General features: G+C 42.9%; 1 protein-coding gene across 3 annotated transcripts in view; it reads left to right on the forward strand.

The window, feature by feature from the left end:
- LOC144768759 (phosphatidylserine decarboxylase proenzyme, mitochondrial-like) overlaps positions 1 to 21,454 on the forward strand; it is a 59,461-nt gene that overhangs the window by 15,110 nt on the left and 22,897 nt on the right. For all 3 annotated transcript variants that reach the window (XM_078652672.1, XM_078652669.1, XM_078652670.1), the window contains exons 3-6: positions 4,610 to 4,736; positions 5,766 to 5,996; positions 10,416 to 10,557; positions 12,467 to 12,613. In XM_078652672.1, coding sequence (XP_078508798.1) covers positions 4,610 to 4,736; positions 5,766 to 5,996; positions 10,416 to 10,557; positions 12,467 to 12,613 — 647 coding nt within the window. The remainder of the gene's footprint in view (positions 1 to 4,609; positions 4,737 to 5,765; positions 5,997 to 10,415; positions 10,558 to 12,466; positions 12,614 to 21,454) is intronic.

Consider the following 21,454-nt stretch of genomic DNA (forward strand, 5'->3'; position numbering starts at 1 on the left):
TCCGGATCCGCAGATGCCTCGTGTTTTCTCGCTCATCCGGATCAAATATTAGCCCTTTAGTTCTGTATTAGAAGATTGCGGGGATACCCAACCAACTCCCAAGACATGATAGACCCATAAAGTTCTAATAAAGAACTTTTCTGCGATCTGTTGTAACCCGGGCTGATAAAGAGTTCAGCTTGGCTAAGGTAACCATTGTCTCATCTGGCAAATCTGGGTCATCCTAGTCAAAGCACCTTCATTCTAAGAGTTCATGGATTCTGACACCGACTCCACCTATTCATTTTCCATATGTGGCCAAAGGATACACAGTCAGGCTAATTTGTTTCAAATACATTGGTGAATACATATATAATTTTAGCTGTTTTGATAGCAGAAGTTCAGATTTACCTACATTTTCTAAAAGTGCACAGGAAAATGCCTTACTCATCAAAACAAACAGCCTTGTTGCTAGGCACCTCTAGACTTCCTCCACAGTGCTCCTTTATGTCCAATACTTGTCTCTCTTCTTGCTTTTTTCAGTTCAACTTCCAGATCTTTACTGTCTCTTTCACTCTCTTTTAGACTCATACGCTTCCTGCACTTCAATGCTCACATGAAAACTGTATTGTTCTATTGATGTCACTCTTCCTTTCTGTCCATTGTCTCTCTGCTCCTCATCCTATCACATTCCATCAAATGCCAGCCCCTCTCTACACTCTCTGGGGCATTCTTTCTCTGTCATCTGTGTCCCCTTTCTCCATCTTTTTCTCCCCTAGTCTCTTTCTCATCCCCGCCTCCTTCCTCCTCCTCACCTGCACAGGTAATGGTAGAGAGATTTTTAGGTAAGGAATCCTAGCTGTTGCTGAGACAACAGATTCTAACCGAGAAACTAGAGTGAAACATGACAAACCATTCTGTGCAAATAGCAACGTCTTTGACTGTTTACAAAAGTGAATAAATACATAGATAAATGAAAACTTGCTTTGGAAGTTTCTGTGTGTGTGTTTGTTGAGCTTATATTTACATTCGTTAAGTTTCTTTGTGTGTTTCGCTTGTGTAATTTTGAGGGGGAGAGAGACAAAGACAGAGAGAGAGAGAGTTCTTTTACATTTGTAGAGCGTGGGTGTCTTGAGAACTGTGTATGCTGTGGTCTGCCTATGGGGCAACATATGATGTATGGTGAGCTTTGTGTGTGGGGAGAACGTTGGTGGCATCCGTGTGTGTACAGTCTGTGTGCCAAGGAGTGTGTGTGTTGTGAGAATATCTGTGACAGGAAGTCAATTTGGCAGAGAGCTTGTGTGTGATAGAAGTCTGTGTATCGTGGAGTCTGTGTCTTGTGGGATGTGGTTCAGTGTATGCGAGAAGTCTGTGTGTGAACGTATGTGCGAGGGGGTTTGGGAGTGAAGTCTTACTCTGTATGTGTTGGGGATGCCTGTGTGGCACCGATAGAGTATTTATGGCAGAATCTGTAAATGTGATAGGATGGTGTTTGGTATGTGAGCAACCTTTGAAAGAGATATGTGCAGCGGGTCTGTGTATGGTCGTAAGTATTGGGGTCTCTATGTCATGGCTCAATGTGTGACAAGGAGAGGTTGCGCGTGATGGTCAATTCTCCCAATGCTATTTGATGGTCATTACTAGCACTGTGTCATAGGCCATTGTTTAAAAACCCACCTAAGATGGTCTTCTTTTCATATCTTGCATTTCTTAGACATTTTTTGCTACTCCTGCCTAATGTAGCCCATTGTTGATTATTCTGTCTGATATGATTTAGTTTCCAAAACCTGTCTGAAGCAGCCAGGATGTCAAACGGTGCCTCCCATAGGCATTATTTCAATGCCAGCATCACGTGGTCATTTCATAAGTTCTTTTTTCCCATCCTGCCTAATATGGGTATTGGAGCTAACCCTGCCTCATAGGATGTATGACATTACAACGCATGCTTTTACATCGCATGCCTTTACAACGCGGTTTTTACAACGCAAACCTTTACAACGCATAGCGCTTTGGGGTGCTGGATAGTGAATAGTTTAATTTACTATTCCAACTCCAGTCCCCGTGGACACTAGGGAAGGTGTTGGATAGTAAATTAAACGTATTCCCTATCCTAGAGTGCCCCCCAGCGCAATGCGTTGTAATGGTTTGCGTTGTAAAAGTTGGGTCGTAAATGCACTGCGTGGTAAAAGTTGCGTTGTAAAGGATGTTTCCCTGCCTCATATGGTTATCTCAAATCCTGTATTATATGGTCATTGTTTGACAGGTTACATTATATGGTAAGAATGCCAAAGCCTGGAAATAGTACTGGCTAAACCTACCTTACATTATCATTGCTTCTAATTCTGTCTGATATAGTCAGTATTTCTAATTCTTTCTGGTAGTGTCTTCGCATCTAATCTTGCCTCGCTTTGTCATTATTTCTAATCTGTCTGGTAAAGTAATTATTTCTAATCTCGACTGTATTGCTTTTTTAAATCCTTCTTGTTGATCTTTATTTCAAATTCTGTCAGAATCAATTGAGATATTATATGTGCTTTAATTTTACCATAGCACACAACAACAGTTGAACATGCAAGGGGCAAGCATCCTTCATGTGGTATGTGGCGGACAGAGCAAGAAGGTGAGGTGGCATGTTGGCCGTGCAGGCGTGGTACATGTTACAGAGAAAAAAAAGGTAGCAAATTTTACTTGCGCCATCTCTGCTGGTCTTATTTCAAATATGCACGACCTTTACCCAAACTCTAGAGTAACTTTACAATTGTAGTACAAAGTGCCCTGTTCACATTAAAGAACACAATATCATTCAACAATATAGAAATTGCATTTTGGAATAGAATTGTTTTTTATAAATCTTGATTAAAACCAACAAAAATGGGGAATCTTAACCATTTCATACTTCGAACCCTCATGCCCCACTGTGCGATAAACAATTGCAACACATTAAGGGCCATATATAAAAAAATTAGGAATAGTGATTACCTAATTGTGATTTTCTGCACATTACAAATAGGAAATTGCTATTCCCAATGTATGAAACACATTGAGTTTCATTTAGTGGTTCCTAGTGGGTAACAAATCGACCTACCTCATGACTATTTATGAGGTAGGCCGCAGTTTGCAACCCATTAGGAATTGCAGTCATCACAGGGATGGTGGCCTGCTCGGTTCAGCAGACCACCATGTCTGTGATTGCTTTTTAATCATAATAATATTTTTTCTAAATACAGTCTGTTTTCCTTAAAGGAAAATGGGAAGCATTTAAAAAAGAAAAAAATGAAACATTCAGGTTTAATTTTTTAAGAGTCCATGGAACCACTGCCTGCTCTTAAAAAAATATTTGTAGCAACATTCATAAAAGGGAAGGAGTCCTATGGGGACTCGTACCCATTCACGAATGGTTACCATCTCCTCTGAGGTGTTGATAAAAAATGAATGTTTTGAAAACAAAATTTGGTCGCAAAAACATTCATACATACCACTGGGAATCGGTATTAGGAAGGGACGCCCTAAACATGCCCCTTCCAAATCCCGATTCGCAACCCCAAATTGAGATTTGGTAACAGATTACTGAATCACAATGCAGCTTTTGTACATATAAAAAACCTTATTTGCGGTCACAAACAGTCCAATTCTCCGAATTGAGCCATTTGTAATCTCAAAAAAGCTCTCATATTTATTATCAGTGATTACCACTTTCAAAAAATTTACAGTACATGATTATTTAGTCTAATAGCTTCATAACTAGGTAAATAATTACAAATCTAGAATTATTTTTTTAGCATTAAGGCTATAACTTGTATTTATGAAAACGATTGAATTGTAAAGTTTAATCAGAGTGTAATTTCTACCAGCCTTTTGCCTTTGTCAATGCTTGTTTCAAGGCTCTGTTAGAAACGAAGTTCAGTCAGTATCCCAGGGTCTGGCTCTCACTTATTTTGAAAGTTCCCCTTTCTCCTTCCCGTTGTGAATTGTCGATAATAAGTCACAGAAAATGATAAAACAACTGCCCTACCTAAATGTACCAGAATTCCCCAAAACAGATACACATAGATCTGCATGGGATACATTTTCTAGGTTTGGTATAATCACTCTCGTATAGGAAGTGCATGTAGCTACCAAACAATTTACTTTAAACAGGAGCCACGTGAGAGTGTTTTGATGGTGTCATCTGGACCATTTTCTGGGTTTAAGTGGACAATGTTGATTGACTTTGTGAGATGGGACATTTTAAGAATGATACCATACAGACTACTCTGGAATGATGCATAGATCTTTAAGTAATGTGTTCTATCACAGACCTTTTCAAAGCATTTTGCTGATTGAAATAACGCGTTCATAGAGACTTTTCATATGTATCGACAGGTCTTTGGGTAACAAGGTAACAGTGTGTTGAATCTTACGTGGTGTTTTTTAAGATATACGTGTCTCTTTGCCCTATTGAAGGTTTGTTTTTGCATGGTGTTCTTTGAGCTTGGCTTGGTATGTATGTCTGATCTTGGTTATAGTCTTAGAAGGAATGTTTTTAGGAGTGCGTGGACTGGTCTGAGCAGATGTGTTTTCTTTTAAAGTATTTATTGTTATTGTATGCTTGCATCTAACATAGCATTTTCTCCTTCTGTCCCTCTCCAAGGCTCGCATCTATGCCAAGATTCTCCCTGAAGAAACGCCTTAGCCAGCTTCCTCGCCATGCCCTTCGTTTGAAATCTTGGCAGGTGCTGAAACCCCTGGCATTTGCTGGTCTGAGGCCTACAAGCAAGGTATGATCATGCGGACAATGGTGGGGACTCTGGTCCGGAGAAGAGCAGGGAATCTTTCACATACTACATGTATGAAGATATGAGCGTTGACCCAAACCACCTCTTAATCAGACCAGAAGATGGGGCAGCTATCTGGATTTCTAGGAGACTTGGCTGACCCGGACCATGCCATATCAAAAATTGAATCAGCCTGGAAGCACTGAAATGTAGAAAAAGCCATTGTCAAACTTTACATTAACTGTAATTATGGCACCCTATATCATTAGGCAGTGGGATGAGTTATATTTGGTATCAATAGTTGGACAAACGAAGCTTGTTTACGGTGAAGGGATATGCAACATTTGATGCCACTCTTAAGATGATCTACATTTGGTGTTGGCGGTGAGATTAGCTCCACTTGATGGCAGTGGTGGAATGAGTTGCATTTGATGTCAGTAAATGTATAATCTACATTTCATTTCAGCAGGACAATAATTACATTTACTGTCAGTGGCCGAGTGACCTATAACTGGTGTTACCAGTGGATCCAACTATGCTTTGCTAAATTGCAATTGATCTTGGGTTGATCTACTTCTTGTCTCAGTTTTGTGATAGACTGAATTTTATGTCAGCACTGGGATAAGCAAAATCTGGTGCCAGGTAGGAAATGCTCTATATCTGGTGTCACCGTGTTGATGAGCTACATTTAGTATCAGTGGGGGGAGAGTGATATGAGTGAGATCTGTTGCGAGTGTTAAGGTGGACTGCAGTCACTACAGGGATGCACGAGATGCCGTTGCTGTCAGGGGCGAAATGTGGTGCATTTGGTGTCATCAAGATCATCTAAATTTGATGTATGCAATTGGATAAAGTACATTTGACGCAAACAGTTGAATTAACTTCATTTGGTTAATTTAGACCAATAGGACAAGGTAGATTTAGCGTTAATGGCATGATGAGCTAGGAATATTGCTGGGTGCGTGACGGTCTGTGTGAACGACAGTATTTACAACTGGCCCTCGCATCAATGATCCAAATCTCTTCCCACAGGCAGTGTATAGCAGAGCGCCCACTCGCCTCTTCTCACGCCTCTGGGGACTCCTAAACACCGTGAACCTCCCGCTGTGGCTGCGTCGGCCATTGCTTGCAGTGTACGTCTGGGCTTTCTCTGTGAACATGCAGGAAGCGGCTGTGGAGGACCTGGAGAAGTACCGCAACCTGGGCGAGCTCTTCCGGCGCCATCTCAAGCCCTCCGTGAGGCCTATGGACTCCCACAGCCTGGTATGTGGACAATCTTTCTTGTAGCTGGGTTTGCGCAGGCACCGGGGATGGAGGCTGTCTATGCTGTGGTGAACATACAGGACTCTCCTGCTAGCTTATGCTTTACCACTCCTTGCTATGTGCTCCTGAGCAAGTCTTCATTAGATTACTGGTGTCATAACTGCCCATCTCTACAGGGGTGTAGCTTGGTAAGTAAGATTGGTGGGGCTGAGGTTCGATTTCCTCTGGAACATAATATTAAATTACATTATACGACAAGCAAGGCGCATGACAGGGGCTTAAGGGAGAGGAATGCGGATTGGTGGGAGTACTAAGTGAGAGAACGTACATTATTTTGTGAAATAACCAAACTCTTTAAAGTCTTTCCAAACCGAAAGAGGGAGAGTGTGTGTGAGTGTTTGTCTGTTTTTTTTTAAAAGTCCTTGTGAAATATGACAGACACCTCACCATACCCGACTGAAAGCACCTGTAACCAACTATTTATCACAGAATGCACACAATACCATTAGGGCGCTTGGGCGTTGACCCACTAATTAATTAGAGGCACTCAAGCAAGCCTGGTGCGTGTGTGCTGTCACTCACTCACATTTTTGCCTGAGCCAGTCGGCTCAGAAGGGCAGCAGGAGTTCAGTGCATGCAAGTGCTCATGATATCGATAATCAGGTGGTCGGCAAAGCGAGAGCAAGAGTGCGCATGTTCTGTTTAGGGCTGAAAAATTATGCGATCAGCCCGAACATACGCACAAGGCTGCTCATTAGAAAAGCAAGGGTTGTTCCATACTGCTGCCCCCGGTCTCCTAATGAGTTGCAAGTGTCACAGCTCATGCCAATCCTGGCACTGCTGAAGCAGCATCTGGATTGGCTGAGACATACGCGGTGCTTGCCAGCCAGCCAGGAGCTAGCATGGTGACGTCGGAGCCTCCCCGAGTCAGACTCAAGTTCACTGTTTACAGGGCCTGCCCTGGCACGCGGTACCCCGGACCCGGTTAGGTAAGTTTATTTATTTTTTGTTCTACCCGGCCCCCCCTGTATTGTGAGCCGTGACTGAGTGAGACATTGTGCAAGTGTATTACAAAGGGGGTACAGACTGACCTCTAGGGAATGATAACTTACTGACTACGCGGGCAGAGTGAGCGAGACTTTCATAGCACAATACCACCAAGTGAATGGCCTCTAGGCACTCCCTGATGAACCGAAAGGTTCTGTGATGTACATAGCAGGTTAATACCGGCTTGAACTCCTCCTGGCTCCAAAGCCCCAGCCCAGGTCACTGCCAGCTGACGGCAACCAGACCGGGGGGGAGGGGGGGGGGAGCTGCAGGGGGTCGGGCCTGGGCTTGAGGAAGAACGCACAGGTAGACGCAAGAAGTGAGGCACAGTCTGTTTAAATGTATAGGCAGGGCTTTAAGTGGGCCGGGTCTCACCGGTGTTGAGCACCAACAGTTTTTTAAAGGAGGTCTCAAACCGGGTCTCTATCGGGCTCTGTTTTGTGCCCCGGCACAGGCATCCGTTTTTGTCCGGACTGCAGGCACATCTATGTGCCCGTGCTCACTTCACACAAGTGGAGAAGTTAGGGCATGACCTCATGCCAGGTGAGCGTTGTAGGGGAAGGGCAATCCTTCTCATTTTCTCTCTGGATTTCCCTTCTCTTTTTGAAACTCAGGAGCAGCAACTTTGTCGTGATGTCACTAGGGCTTTAAGTGCCACCTTTTTCAATATTTAATACAAGCCATAGTTGCTGCTTATTTGTCTTATTTGTCTTATGCAGTTAACAACCATTGACAAAGCCAATAGTACTGACTTGCAGGTATGATGTTACTTGTTGTATCAGATATGTGGATGCAATGATAGAAACAGCAAAAAACAAGTCCGGCAGCACACTTTGCTAAGCACAGATTTTTATCTTAGGTGTTTCTAAGCCACGCCTTTAATTCCATTGGTCACGCCCCTTTGAGAGACCCCCCCAGTTTTTTCATCCCACTTAAAGCCCTGGGTATAGGGTTAGATCCATAACCTCGGAGAGAAAAGAACACAGCCCATTGAGCCTCTCGGCTCCCCCCTCCTCCCTCCACACACGTCTACATGAGATCCGATCATTGTACCGCACAAAAGCCATACCCGTTCTAATCCCACCAGGGTGTCCAGCGCCCGTCAATCCCAGCTAAACTCCCGCCTGGTAAGTATGGACACAGCCCCACACCAGAAATGGTCATGCACTTTCTGTCTTTCTGTGTCCATTCTTCCATCCGTGTGTCCGTCCATATGTTTATCTCAACTCCCATCGAGCTGTTTACATGGCTATCCATCCCAGGCTGCGCACTTCAATTAACCCTGTGCATAAATGGCCTGGGAGGTGATGGGGGATGGGTGTGTTAGAGGCCGCTCTAAGTTAGTTTTACCGGTACAGAACAGCAGGCAGGTCAGGTGTCCAACGTAAACGTAGAGGATAGTCGAAGTGCAGAGCAAATTATACAACCTGCCAAAAAGGAGCCTAAAATGTACGCTCATCAGGGGCTTGGCGAAGTTGGTGGCCCTCTGTAAAACGGGCGTAAGCGAGTGGGAAACATCCTTTACAACGCAGTGTTTACACCGCGGGGCATTTACGGCGCAGCCATCACAACGCAAGTCGTTACTACGACTTGCGCTGGATGGCGCTCTTGCTCAAGGAATATTTTAATTTTCTATTCCAACACCTTCCCTACTGTTACGTGGGCTGGAGTTGGAATAGAAAATTAAAAGAATCCACAAATCAGCGCCCTCCCACGCAAGTCGTTGTAACGGCTTGCGTTGTGATAACTCCGTTGTAATGGTAGCGCGGAGTAAACACAGCGTCGTAATGACATACATCCTCGAGCAATGATGGCTGCAATTACGAAATTATTTTAAATAAAACATCGGCGTTTCCCCCATTGCCATCCTAATGGAGGAATAAACCGGGAACAGAGGTGCTGGGTAAAGGGGGCCAATATATTTAATAGGGCGAATGCTCTAGCTGGTGTCTGTCACACATTTACAACTACTGTGGGTGCTGAATGGCAACTGAATTGAAAAGTAATACTAACACGTGCAATATCAAGGGGTAGCTGCTGTTCTGCGTTACATGCCTAGCTGCCTCTTTTGAAAAGAAGAGCAAAGTTCAAGTCTCGGCGTTAGCTAAACCATCCCGTGACTCTGGGCAAGTCCATTAATGACCCTGTGCTTGAAAAATAAATCAGGGCTCTTTCAATGTAATGTGTTCTCTTAAAGTGCTCCAATACCTTCAGATCAAGCATGTGCAGTATAAATCTGTAAATATATGTATACTATATTATTTATTGTTATATATGTGCATGCACTGCAGATATGGTAGGTTAATGCAGGTGGGTAGGCCCTGTGAATGTTCTATTCCTGAACATAAACCACAGCGCAGAATGAAGATGTATGTGCAATGTGCAGTTTGTAAAGAGATGTCACCGCAGACCTGCTCTGACAAGGCCGAAGAAAGCCTATGCCAAATGTCTTTGTTGCTTGTGTTCCTGTTCAGAGGGGTTGTGATATGGTTAAGTTTGCTGGAGTGCAAACAGGACGAAGCAAATAAATTCTACTACTAGAGTGGGGCTAATTCTAGCCTTGTTTGCTTTAAAAATAACCCTTGTCAGTTTTTGTTGGTTTTTTTGTGTGATTTTATATACATACAGCAAAACAATTGTTATATGGGTTTCCTGCCCCCATATAATACAAGGTATGAAAGGAAAGGTACATTTTGGCAGGGTCCCCCTGTGCTGTCTATAGATTGAGGGTAGGATTAAAGATAGAGGAGTACAGAAAAGTAAGAATAAGTGTAGGAGAAGGATAGGACAGGCTTAAGTCTAGCAATACCGTTACGACATATGTTAAACCAGATCAGTACTTTCTAAACAAAAAGAGGCGTCTTCAAGATGTCATGCATGAAAGCAAGTTAATGATGCAGAAAAAAATCTAAATGTGACAATTAAAAACCTTTGTTGTGGCACTGCACAATTGCACACTAGAGTAACAGCTGAACATATTTAATGCACTAAGGTACGACGCAGTCTTCGATGCTTTTAAATAATGCACTCATTCAAGACTACAGGTTTAGAATTGTTTTATAAACCTTGTTGTCTCACAAAATTCTTTTTTGAAATTAGCTTTAATATGCCCCATTTGCAAAAAAATTCTCACAGGGAGAATCCCACTTAATTCCCCTCACTGTAGTCGAGCTTGCTCGCTTCACTTGTTACGTAAAATTCATCCCTGACTTGTACGCCTCACTACTTTGAAAAATCACCAGCCGCCACTGCAGAATACATTTATACTAGGTGCAACACCCCAAACACCCCTCCCTTGAAGCTAATTCTGCATCTCTATTTCTGCCTCTCAATTGAAGCCCAAGTTAACCCTCACTGTTCCTGCTCCTTTAGGTCAGCCCGGCAGATGGGAAGATTCTGCACTTTGGGCGAGTGCAGCATTGCCAGGTGGAGCAGGTAAAGGGTCTCACCTACCCGCTCGAGACCTTCTTCGGGCCGCAGGACTGGCGAGCGAGCTGTTATGATGAGATCGAAGGTGAGTGATGGCATCTGGCATGAAACATTAGTTTGGATTCCAATTGACTGGCAATGCATCATCCTAAAACCCATTATATCAAAAAATCGATGGACAAAGAGTGTCCCCATTCCTTCCTTGTACTATACCAAGACCTCTAGTAGACTAACTCTCTTTAATGTTTTGTAATTTTGTAGCTTTTATTGTCTACAATGTGTGTTTGTCGCTTAAGTTTCTGTAACTTTTGGAACCAAATGTAACTGAATTATTCTAGAGAGTGAATATGTCTGCCTGGAACCTCGCCTCAATCCCACCCAAAAGTTGTGACAACTCAAGGGTCTCCAGCAGCCGAGAGTGAACAAAAGGTGTGTGATACTTGGTCAGGCCCTTCATATGAAAATAAAGTTCCTCCCTTTAATTTTCGGTGAAATTACAAATGTTTTCATAAAATATCATGTGTCCCCCCCGAAATCCACTCTTCGTCTTTGTATATCCGACTAGGATATGGGTGCCTCCCTAGAACCTCTATGCGTTTGTTGCGTTTGTATAGCCTGCGTTCTCGGAGTGCAGGTATGACTTTCTGAATTGTAATTTGTGTTTTTACATGTGCGCATCTCCCAAGAGCCTCTTCTCATAATTATATGCCTCCATATCTGTGTCATTCAATATAACTGTTTGTATAAGTGTTTCTCTGCCTGAACAGGAAAGTGTGTGTCTGTCTTCCTCACTGGAATTCCCCTTAGAAGTCTATAGAGGTGTGTCTCTATACAATACAGTCCCAAGCTTTCATTACAAGTTAGGCAAAATATGGTGAGATATTTAGCGCAAGTGGTATAGATACCTTTACCCCGGGGTGATAAATTTACCACCTATGATAAAGAGCTTCTATATACATTTTCTAACTTTCAAATGAGGCATACCCTTGGTATCATTATTTAACACACACAATTCCGTTGTTCTGGCTTTTTTTTGCAGGCCTTTTTGCCTGATGGATTCTGGCAGGTCAACCCTGTGGAAATGTATCACAATAAAACTGTGGGAGAGTTCTAATTATCACACAACTTGTAATTCCAATCCCTGCTCAAACAAACGTTTGCATAGGAGTTCAGCCCTTCACTTGCACTAAAAGCCTCAGTGTTTTGCACATCTATGCCCCTGTCCAATCGTGCGGTCTGTGTCTCTGGTGTTTTCCCGTCTCTTCCATGTAATCTCTACTCATTGGGTGTGTCCATATGTGTTTTTCCCTGGAATCTTTCATCAGTGTATGCATTGGGGTATATCTTCCTGAAATCACCTCTTGATGTCTCATACCCGAAAGCTGTTAGAGTCCTGGGAGAGGTATAAATTGTGTAGGTGTACAGAGTTTACACAGTGTGGGATGGTACGCATGTGGTTGATGCCCTTCCCTTTGGTAGAAGGCCATGAAGGGGCAGGCCACTGGGTAAGTAATTGCCTTCCAAATGTGTACATCCAGGTGAATTGTGCTACCCGAATGTCTAGTTACTTGCCCCACACTTCTTACATGTTCATTTTGCAGGCCCCTAGATTTTCACACTATCTACTACTTGCTTGGGCCATACATGATTATACTAGGACCAATGTTAGAAGGAATGGGCTTCTTTGCGCTATTTCAATACTGTTGTTTTGAACAGCAACCTTATGATATTGCATTAGTGTAGAGGAACTATTCTGTACTGGGGACTCAATAGAGGCAGCATCATCTCTTACGGCCCATTTAAGTGGTCAATAAGTGGTCAATAAAATCTCTTTTGTCATCAATTTCTGGGCGCAGGAGATTAATATTGTGGTGCACCTGCACTCAGATCGCTTTGTAGACCTCATTGCGATTGTACTTCACCATGCTGTTTGAAGGTTCGTCTGGGAGTCTTGAGGCTACTGAACACCTTTCAATATCCTTTATCTCCCCCAGGTGATGTCAAAGGATCCTTCCAAGAGCAGCTGGGCTTGCAGAAAGGTAACCGGCTATACCATTGTGTCATCTACCTCGCTCCGGGGGATTACCACCGCTTTCACTCGCCTACGGACTGGTGCATCCACCACCGGCGCCATTTTCCTGGTGAGTACTAGTATGTACAATTTGCACATTGCTCCACCTACTGGAACCAACACTAGTTTGATAAATTAACTTCAGCCCACAACCCAACCTTAGAGAGCTCTCTCACACACTGCTCCACCCACAGACAGATCCCTAGAGAGACCACCTCATGCACCGTCCCTCTCAAGGAACCATCTGTGCCCCTGTTGGATCTCCTTACATACTATTCCACCCATGGGAACAAACCATGGCAGTCCAGCTTCACATGATGGTCAACTAATAGACAACAAACCTGTTCACGTCAAGTCGTGTTATGTTAGAGGGTATGGACATTGAAAGATATCTTTTTGCACAAGACGCAGATGTGTACATAGCTAGCAGATGTTGCTACATTTTATATTATGTACTTATGTTTTTTACCAATGAACTAATTTTGATAAACAAAACACGTAGCATGACCTTCCCGACAAGGTGTAACACCCCCATTAATTGTCAGCAAAAAACATGGTGACACAATTTCGTTATTCGCATTTCTTTGACAACCTTTGCATTATCTTGTCGACCCTTGACAAGAAGCAGCTATTTGAGGGTTGGGGTGTAGGTCAATAAGAAAAGAAAATCAAATACACAATTGAAATCTAGAACTTGATAAATGGTGTATTTCCATCTGCTTGATTCTCTCCTTTTACCACTGCTCATTTGTGGCCAAAAGCTACTTTGCAATCCTGAGTTAAATCCAACAGATTTCACAGGTAAAACCGGCCTCTCTTGTCTTACTGGTGTAACAATTCAGAGAAGGAGGCATCTGTAAGAAAGAGGCTTGGACTGGGACAGAAAATAGGCCCAGGCTCCAAAATAAAAGTAACTCCTGTTAGTGAATGAAACAGCTTAAAATGTGGCCCACTTTTGCAAATCAGGGCTGATTTGAATTTGAAAAGACAAGCTGTATAGTTATTTTGCAAAGTATGCAAGACTGCATGCATTTGTGCTTGCTGCAGGCAATGTTTACGGTAATATCAGGGAAATCTCAATAGTGAAAAAGTGGCCACAGGCCATAACACAGGCCCACAAACAGCCACCAAACCAGTGCTTAATTTGTAAAATATTAAGTGCCAGGGTTCTGACCAGGAGGCCACTGCACCTTGCACCACTCATCGCCCTTGTCATCGCTGTCAAAACAACTGCTAACCATCTCTCTTGCATGTAAATGCGACAGTTCAGATTATTCCAGGTATCAAAAGCTAAAGGAATGGCTGGGGAGGCAGGTATTAGCAATTTTAATGTATATTGGATTCCTAAACAACCGTTGTTTTGCTCCTCTCTAAATTAGATGAGCAGTGCCACCATGTGGTAGACTGTTCCAAGTATGGTGTTGACAATTAGGTGCCAGTGCTGAGCACCGGAAACCAATTCACTGCCGGTGCTGAGCCCCGGAAAGCACCAGCTGAATCGGGTCCATTGTCATGTACTGGGACTAAATAAAAATATAGTCGTTTTTTACATTACCGGTCAGGAGCACGGAGAAAGTCATATGGCAGGCAAAGAGGGCATAATAATAAATGTTGTGCAGTGGTCTGCAGGAACAGGTTACTGGCAGTGCATACTCTGAGTCACAGAAGCCCAGTCCCTGGCTGCAGAAGCCTGACGAGTGGGGGGTCTGTATTAGAATGGGAATATTGGGGTCAGCAACGTTCCCATTGCAATATTCTGTGGTCGGCAGTTGCTGCCTGAGGTGGATGGCTGACAGTAAATAAAGCTTCTGCTTACCACAGTGATGGTCTCCATACATCTTTTCAGTGGTGACGAGTGACTGTCAGACTGTCCACCTCCTTTGTGCTGCCTGCGCCCTTCCTGGAGCACGGTTCCTGCTTTCTTGGGTGTGCCGGACATGCTGTGTTGGCGTTCCTAGCACTCCAGTCTTCTTCTCTTTATCAGGGTTCCTGGCTGCTCTTCCTGTGGTGTCCGTGGCATTTTTCAGCAAATTGGTGAGCCATTGGGACCTCAGCAGGATTTGGGTGGCGTTTGTTCGAGCTCGCGTGAAACCAAGTCATCGCAGCTCGTGCGGCAGCGGATGATCGCGTGGCTGTGCACGTGTCGTTCTTCTACAGAGGGTTACCCCGGATGTCAAGATGCCCCCGCTGTACGTGCGGCACCCAGCTTTAAGGTATATTTTCTTCACTGTGACAGGCACACCCTAAAGAGTTGCTGTTGATCTCCAAACTTTCTTCCTAATGCCATCGCTGCATATGCGGTGACCAACGTTTCAAGTGCCATCTTGTGTACGGTGACAGGCACACCTTTGATCATTGCCTGTCCTTACTTTACTTTATTTTTATGCTGGCAGCAACTATCCTTGAGTGCAATTTTAGTCATGGAGGGAATAGCTCCACCAACTCCCTTTTTAGCAGAGCCTGGTTCTCCACCGTTGAACTGGGTACTACGGCATGAGGCTTTCAAAGCTTATCTTGATGCTATAGAGGGTGACACCTTCACACCCAAAAAGAAAAAAGCCCTTTTAGTGTATAATTTAGGTCCCAAGGGTAGATCGATTTTGAAAATATTACAGATCGAAATGGTATATGTCTTTCCCAGCAGTGAGGGAAATGCTGAACCTATCGTTGATGAATATGCATCTTTAATTCAAACTATGTGCAAAAGATGTTCCCCTAAAAAGAATGTAGTATTAGAAAGACATAGGTTTTTACAACGGGCAAAACTTCCCGGAGAATCAATCGACGATGTTGTTTCAGCCCTACGCACTTTGTCCTTGAACTGTAATTATCGAGATTTGAAGGAAGAAATAATTTGTGATCAACTTATTGAAAAAACATGCAATAGAAGAATCCAAGAGCGGTTATTGGCTAGTGAGGATCCTAGGTTGGAACTGGCATTCAAAATGCAAGAAGCATTGAACAATCAGATATTTATATGAAAGAATTAGTTGCTAGTTGCCCCAAATTAGAATCCAAGGAAGTTAATGCTTTACCAAAGTTTCAAATTTGCAAAAATGCCAAGGGGGTCTTCATTAAGTTATGATAAGGATTTTGTTTGCTACAGGTGTGGTAGTAGATAAAACACATTTGGCAAATTTTAAACATTGTACAGCTTTGAATCAAACTTGCTTCAAATGTGGCCTCATTTTTCTTGTATTTACAGGGCAAGTGGTCAAACAAAATAAGCTGTTAGTGCTATGTGTGAAGATATTGCTGATAATACAAGCATGCGTAGTGATGGTTACCTCGTAATGATTAGTGAAGAGGAACGAAGGCAACTTAATGATAGTTGTGTATTCATCAAACAAGTTGCTAAAAGGAAACCTCCGTTTTGCAACCTCTCAGTTAATGGCCATAGCGTAAATATTATGGCTGATTTTGGTTCTCTGGTTACCCTTTTATGTGTAGATGAATTTGCTAAATTCCATGATGTTATATTAGAGTCAACTGACATTAAGCTGTTTGAGTATGGTGGAAAAAAGTGGAAGTCATTGGCAAGTGTAAAGCGGATTTAAAGTTTTGTGACAATTCCACTAACACTGATTTATTTGTAGCACAGAATGGGTCAGATTGTGTTGGGATGACCAAGGTAATCTCAACATAATCTTGGATCCCAACCATCCTTAGTTAGTGATAACTAGGGATCGTTTGATGAATCCAAGTCTTAATGTTGTTGTAAGGGGAACAAGATGTTAATGGCACAAATTGGGTCAATAAATTTAAAGAGGTATTTTGTGACCATTTAGGCAAGCTGTGTGGTTTTAAACATCGCATAGTGTTAAAATCCAATAACATTCCTGTGGTTCATACATTGAGGAAGTACCTTTGTGTCTTAGACAAGAACCTAAAGAGCTTCATAAATTGTGTGCCATGTCTATCATTGAACTCATAGAAGGTTCTGAATGGTTGTCCCCAATCATCTTGGCCCACAAGGCGGACAAATCTTCGCGTTTGTGTGTGGACCTCCTCAATCTTAATCGCAACATTTGGGGTGATCCCCAACCTTTGCCCATTGTTAATGGAATGTTGGCTACTTTAGACCATGCTGCTGTATTCACGTCCCGAGACATGTCAGCAGTGTATCACCAAATTGAGCTGAATCATGGTTCTAAATATTTAACCTCATTTGTCACACCGGAGGGTGCCTTTCGCTATATCCGTATGCCTTTCGGTTTGGCGTCCGCATCATCCTTGCTTCAAAGAGTCATGGACATTTTGTTCAAAGGCGTGAAAGGAGTAATCTTTTTTCAAGATGATAATTTGATATATGGTAAAGATAACAAGGAGCATAATACTAGAGTAAGAAGGGTTTTGGAAATTCTTAGGGAAAATGGCATGTCGTTGCGAAAAGACAAATGCAAATTTGCCCGGTCTGCTGTAGGGTATTTGGCACACCATGTGTCTGCCGATGGGGTCAAACCGAAATTGAAGATCTTGAAAGCCATTGAGGATGCATCGTCACCTAGATATAAAGATCAACTCAGGTCCTTTTTAGGACTAATTGAATTTTATGCCAAATTTGTTCCTCAATTTGCTAGTAAGACTGCAGTGTTACGTAATCTTCTCAAGAAGAATACTAGATAGGTATGGACGAGCGAATGCGAGTGTGTTTTTAAAGGAATTAAAGGATGCATAGTTTCTGCACACCCCTTGAAGTCTTTCAACAATAAGGATTTGAGAATGTTGATGACCGATGCCAGCAGCATGGGTTGGGTGCAGTTTTATTGCAAAAGCACTCGAATGGCAGTAAGGAGATAATAGCCTTTCCATCCCGTACTTTACGTGGGGCAGAAGCCACCTATTCCACCATTCAAAGGGAAGCCCTAGCCATGTGTTGGGGAACTGAGTATTTTAAAACCTACCTGTGGGGGAGAGAATTCATCCTACGTACAGACCATAAACCGTTGGTGAATTTATTTTGTACCCGCAGTGGTGGAAGAGCTACTCCCCGCATTGCCAAGTGGCAGTATCGTATGCAAAAGTTTCAGTATAAGCTAGAACAAGTTTCTGGAAAAAAGAATTTTGCTGCAGATTGTTTATATAAGTTACCAGAACAAGACGATTGTAACATGGATGTGAATTTTGATGACGAAGATTTGATTTTGGTTTGTGTGATGAGTTCCCTGGACAATGCATTTGAAGTGGCGTTGTGCAAAAAGGAGTGGTTAGAATTTTTGGGAAAGGATGATGTTTTGTCAAATGTCCAGAAGTGTATGGTTCAGGGTTAGCCCAAGGTTAAGGAAAATCTTGTTGCTTTTGGGACAGTTAGTGATGAACTATCTGTGGTCGATGGCATTTTGCGTAGAGGTGGCTTACTCGTTGTTCCGGAAGGCCTTAGAATGAAGATTTTACACCTTGCCCATAATGGCCATTGTGACATTAGGGCGCTTAAATGTAGAATTAGGGAAGACTTCTGGTGGCCCGGTATTGACAGAATGGCTGAACATTTTGTCAAAGATTGTAATGCCTGTGTCATTAGTAACAAGTCCCAAGTTACTGTACCTTCTCCTGTTGTACCTGTGGGGCCACCGTCCATGCCTTGGAACAAATTGGGTTTGGATATTTTGATACCTTTTGCTGTGTTTGTAGATACACCCACATTTGTTTTGGTACTTATTATTTATCTAGGTGGCCCGATATTAAGGTTGTTGAACATATTTCCCCTTCTGTTGTGTTGGATTTCCTTAGTGAAGTTTTTGCCAGAGAAGGGTATCCCGAGGAACTTGGTTTCTGTTGAGATGCGTGAATTTCTTCAAAAGCATGGCACCCGCCACATTAGAACGTCTCTTTACCACCCCAGGAGTAATGATTTGGTGGAGAGGTTTATTCATGTGGTGAAAGATCAGTTGCAGTTAGCTCTGGTGAATAACTTGAACTGGAAGAAGGTCTAGAAGGACATGTTGTGGGTGTACAGACCTACCCCGCATGGTGTCACTGGAGTGTCTCCATTCACTTTTATGAGAGGAAGAGTGGCTGGAACTAATTTGAACAGGAGTTGGATGGATCGTAAGATGGTGGACAATGATGTGCTAGGAAAAGTGTTGGCTGTGGGAAAAGCTTTGGCTAATAAAGTCAGCGTGAAGATTTATGGCCAGACTTTGTAGTCAAAACCGGTGACTGAGTCCGCATCAAAAAACTTGGGTTTGAGAGGAAAGGTTGCTCCAAATTTTCTTCTCCCAACAAAGTGGCTGGTGTTTGTGATCATGTGATTGTGGTTGCGGGAGGAAAGGTGTGGAGTAAGAGTCTGCTGTCTGTTGTTCCTGAGAATAAAACCTCCATGGTGCGTGATAGTCTGTGTGGTCAGTGTGATGTTATGTTCGAGCTTATTCCTGAGAATAAAACCTCCATGGTGCGTGATAGTCTGTGTGGTCGGTGTGATGCTATGTTTGAGCTTATTCCTGAAAATAAAACCTCTGTGGTGCGTGATAGTCTGGGTGGTCGGCGTGATGCTATGTTTGAGCACGGTGGTTGTCAGTTGGATGGTTGTTTTGACAATGATGCCTCAGTATCTGGTGGGAATTGCAGTGGTGTTTTAGCGGAGGGTACTGTTCGAAACAAGAAACCTCCCACACGTTATAGTGAGTATGTAATGCATTGATGTTGTTGTGCTATTGTGTTCTCAGCTTTTACTTTCAACCTCATTCTCGTGTTCCCATCATTGCATTATTCTTGCATATACTTTGCGTTTTCTTTCTTGTTTCATTATTGCTTATTGTTTCTCCATTTGTTGTTATTTGTTATGTTATTTTGTGTACGAAGGGATATGTGTGGGGTCTGTATTACAATGGGAACCTTGGGGTCAGCAACGTTTTCATTGCAATATTCTGTGGTCGGCATTTGCTGCCTGAGGTTGATGGCTGACGGTCAATAAAGCTTCTGCTTACCACAGTGGTGGTCCCCGTGCATCTTTTCAACGAGGAATTGGGTTTTTTGCATACAGGAATCGGGAGGCGGGAGACTAGCCTTAAAATCGGTGGTTTCCCACCTGACTCAGAAGGGTTGACATGCATGCTATGGGCAGTGTTTAATTTGAGCTGGTGGTTGCAGGGAGTCCTATCAACACTCATTTTTAGGGACCAGCACTTATTTTTCCTTAGCACACTTTGATCCAGGGCAAGAGAGAGAGAAAAATCTAAAATGGAGAAAGAAGGAGGAAGAGAAAAAGGGAGAACCAGTGTCAAAAGGAGAAAGGAGGGATGAAAAATAACCTGCAAGCATGAGATAAAGAGACATGAAGCGTTTGGAGTAGATTAAAGAGGCATGAAATGCAATCCAGACTACGCGGCCTTGGTATTTCGCTCCCCAACCTTCAACCCCGCCTGCTGCGGGCTTCTGAGCAAAACTTTGAGCCCCAGCACTTATTCTTTTTCAAACAAAGCCCAGCCTATAAGCCTGCCTGAGCTTGGTGAGAGCTCATGGCATAGGGTGCCATTCCAGAACCCCGCCCAAGAGCAAGTTTTTAAAATCTCAATGGAACGGTTTAGGTTCATAAGTGTTTCTGCATCCTGGATTGGAAACGCTTATTGCACACTGAGCCGTCCCTGGGTATTTTGATAAAAAAAACAGAGTGCCCAAACTATATACAAGTATACAGACAAGAAGTAATTGATTTAATTAAATTATCAGACGTAAAGGTCGAACAGGGTAGTCCAATAGACCGAGGAAGGGAATTTTTAGATTGGCAACTCTTAACCCAATGCAGGGGCCCATAGTCTGAAAAAAACATGTTTTTTCCACGTTCGGTTTTCAATTCGGCCAACAAAATCGAATAACTGGAGATAAGCCAGCAAGTTGACTAGCGGTCCAAGGTTAAAAGGGCTGCTTTCCTCCATTCCTGCGGGAATTAAAATATTAAAGCCATCGTCCTAAGGAGGCAACAAAAAAAATGGAGTGGGTTCCGGTAACTCCATTAATAATGACTGATTCTGACAGATGAATTCGGTATTATTCTTGCGACACAAACAAAGGGAGGTTATTAGTCGTAGTTTTTCGTCTCCGTTCCGCCATCTAGTGTTTACAATCCAAAACTGCAAGTTGTTTATCTAATCTATTGTCTAGAATTACTTACTTCCTCGGCTGAGGGCCGGAAACCCACAATTTGAGTACCAGTAACCGACTCCATCGGCAGATAATTTTGCCGCCTTTATGTGCGCCTTGTGGTGCGGTTGCCGTGCCAACTGTGTTTGTTTGCCTGTCACCGGGTCGAACAGGAAACTGCCACTATATTGTGAGCGTTTCAGCGGCTATCACATGCCTGATGACGGCACTCCCTATATGCGTGGGGATACCGAATTTTAAATATCATAAGAATTGCTTAATTGTATCTTTTTTTCCTCTTAAATGGCCTCCAAATCAATGAAAGGTTATGGGGAACTGAAATCAAAGAAAACCCCTCGACCTCTCAGTATCCAATTCATACATACCTAGTATCAACATTTCAGAGCAGGAAAGATGGAAGATTTTGAAAAAATATCGGGGTAATGTATTTTCCCCATTGACTTCTTTTGACACAAAAGCTATTTCAGGCGTGAGCAAGTTAAAATAAAGCCATTTTGGCTTTTAAAATCGGGAGTCTCCCGCCTGGATCCGGTCTGTTGGCAGGTACGCTATTTTACTATATATTTTTACTATTTATTATTATTATTATTTATAAGTTTTTTATAGCGCTAGCTAGACCCAAAGGTATCAGAGCGCTTTACATATAATGCAGGGTCGTTCCATAGTAGTACATATAAGTATACAGATCAAACATAGAGGTACACCCAAATACACATACCAAGAAAATAGTTGTACAGTCAGGATAGTTACAGACATTGTAACAGAACACGTTAATGGCGTGAATGACAAAGTGGAAGCTTAAACCATCAAA

The sequence above is a fragment of the Lissotriton helveticus genome, chromosome 7 (assembly GCF_964261635.1).
Source record: "Lissotriton helveticus chromosome 7, aLisHel1.1, whole genome shotgun sequence".
Taxonomy (NCBI): domain Eukaryota; kingdom Metazoa; phylum Chordata; class Amphibia; order Caudata; family Salamandridae; genus Lissotriton; species Lissotriton helveticus.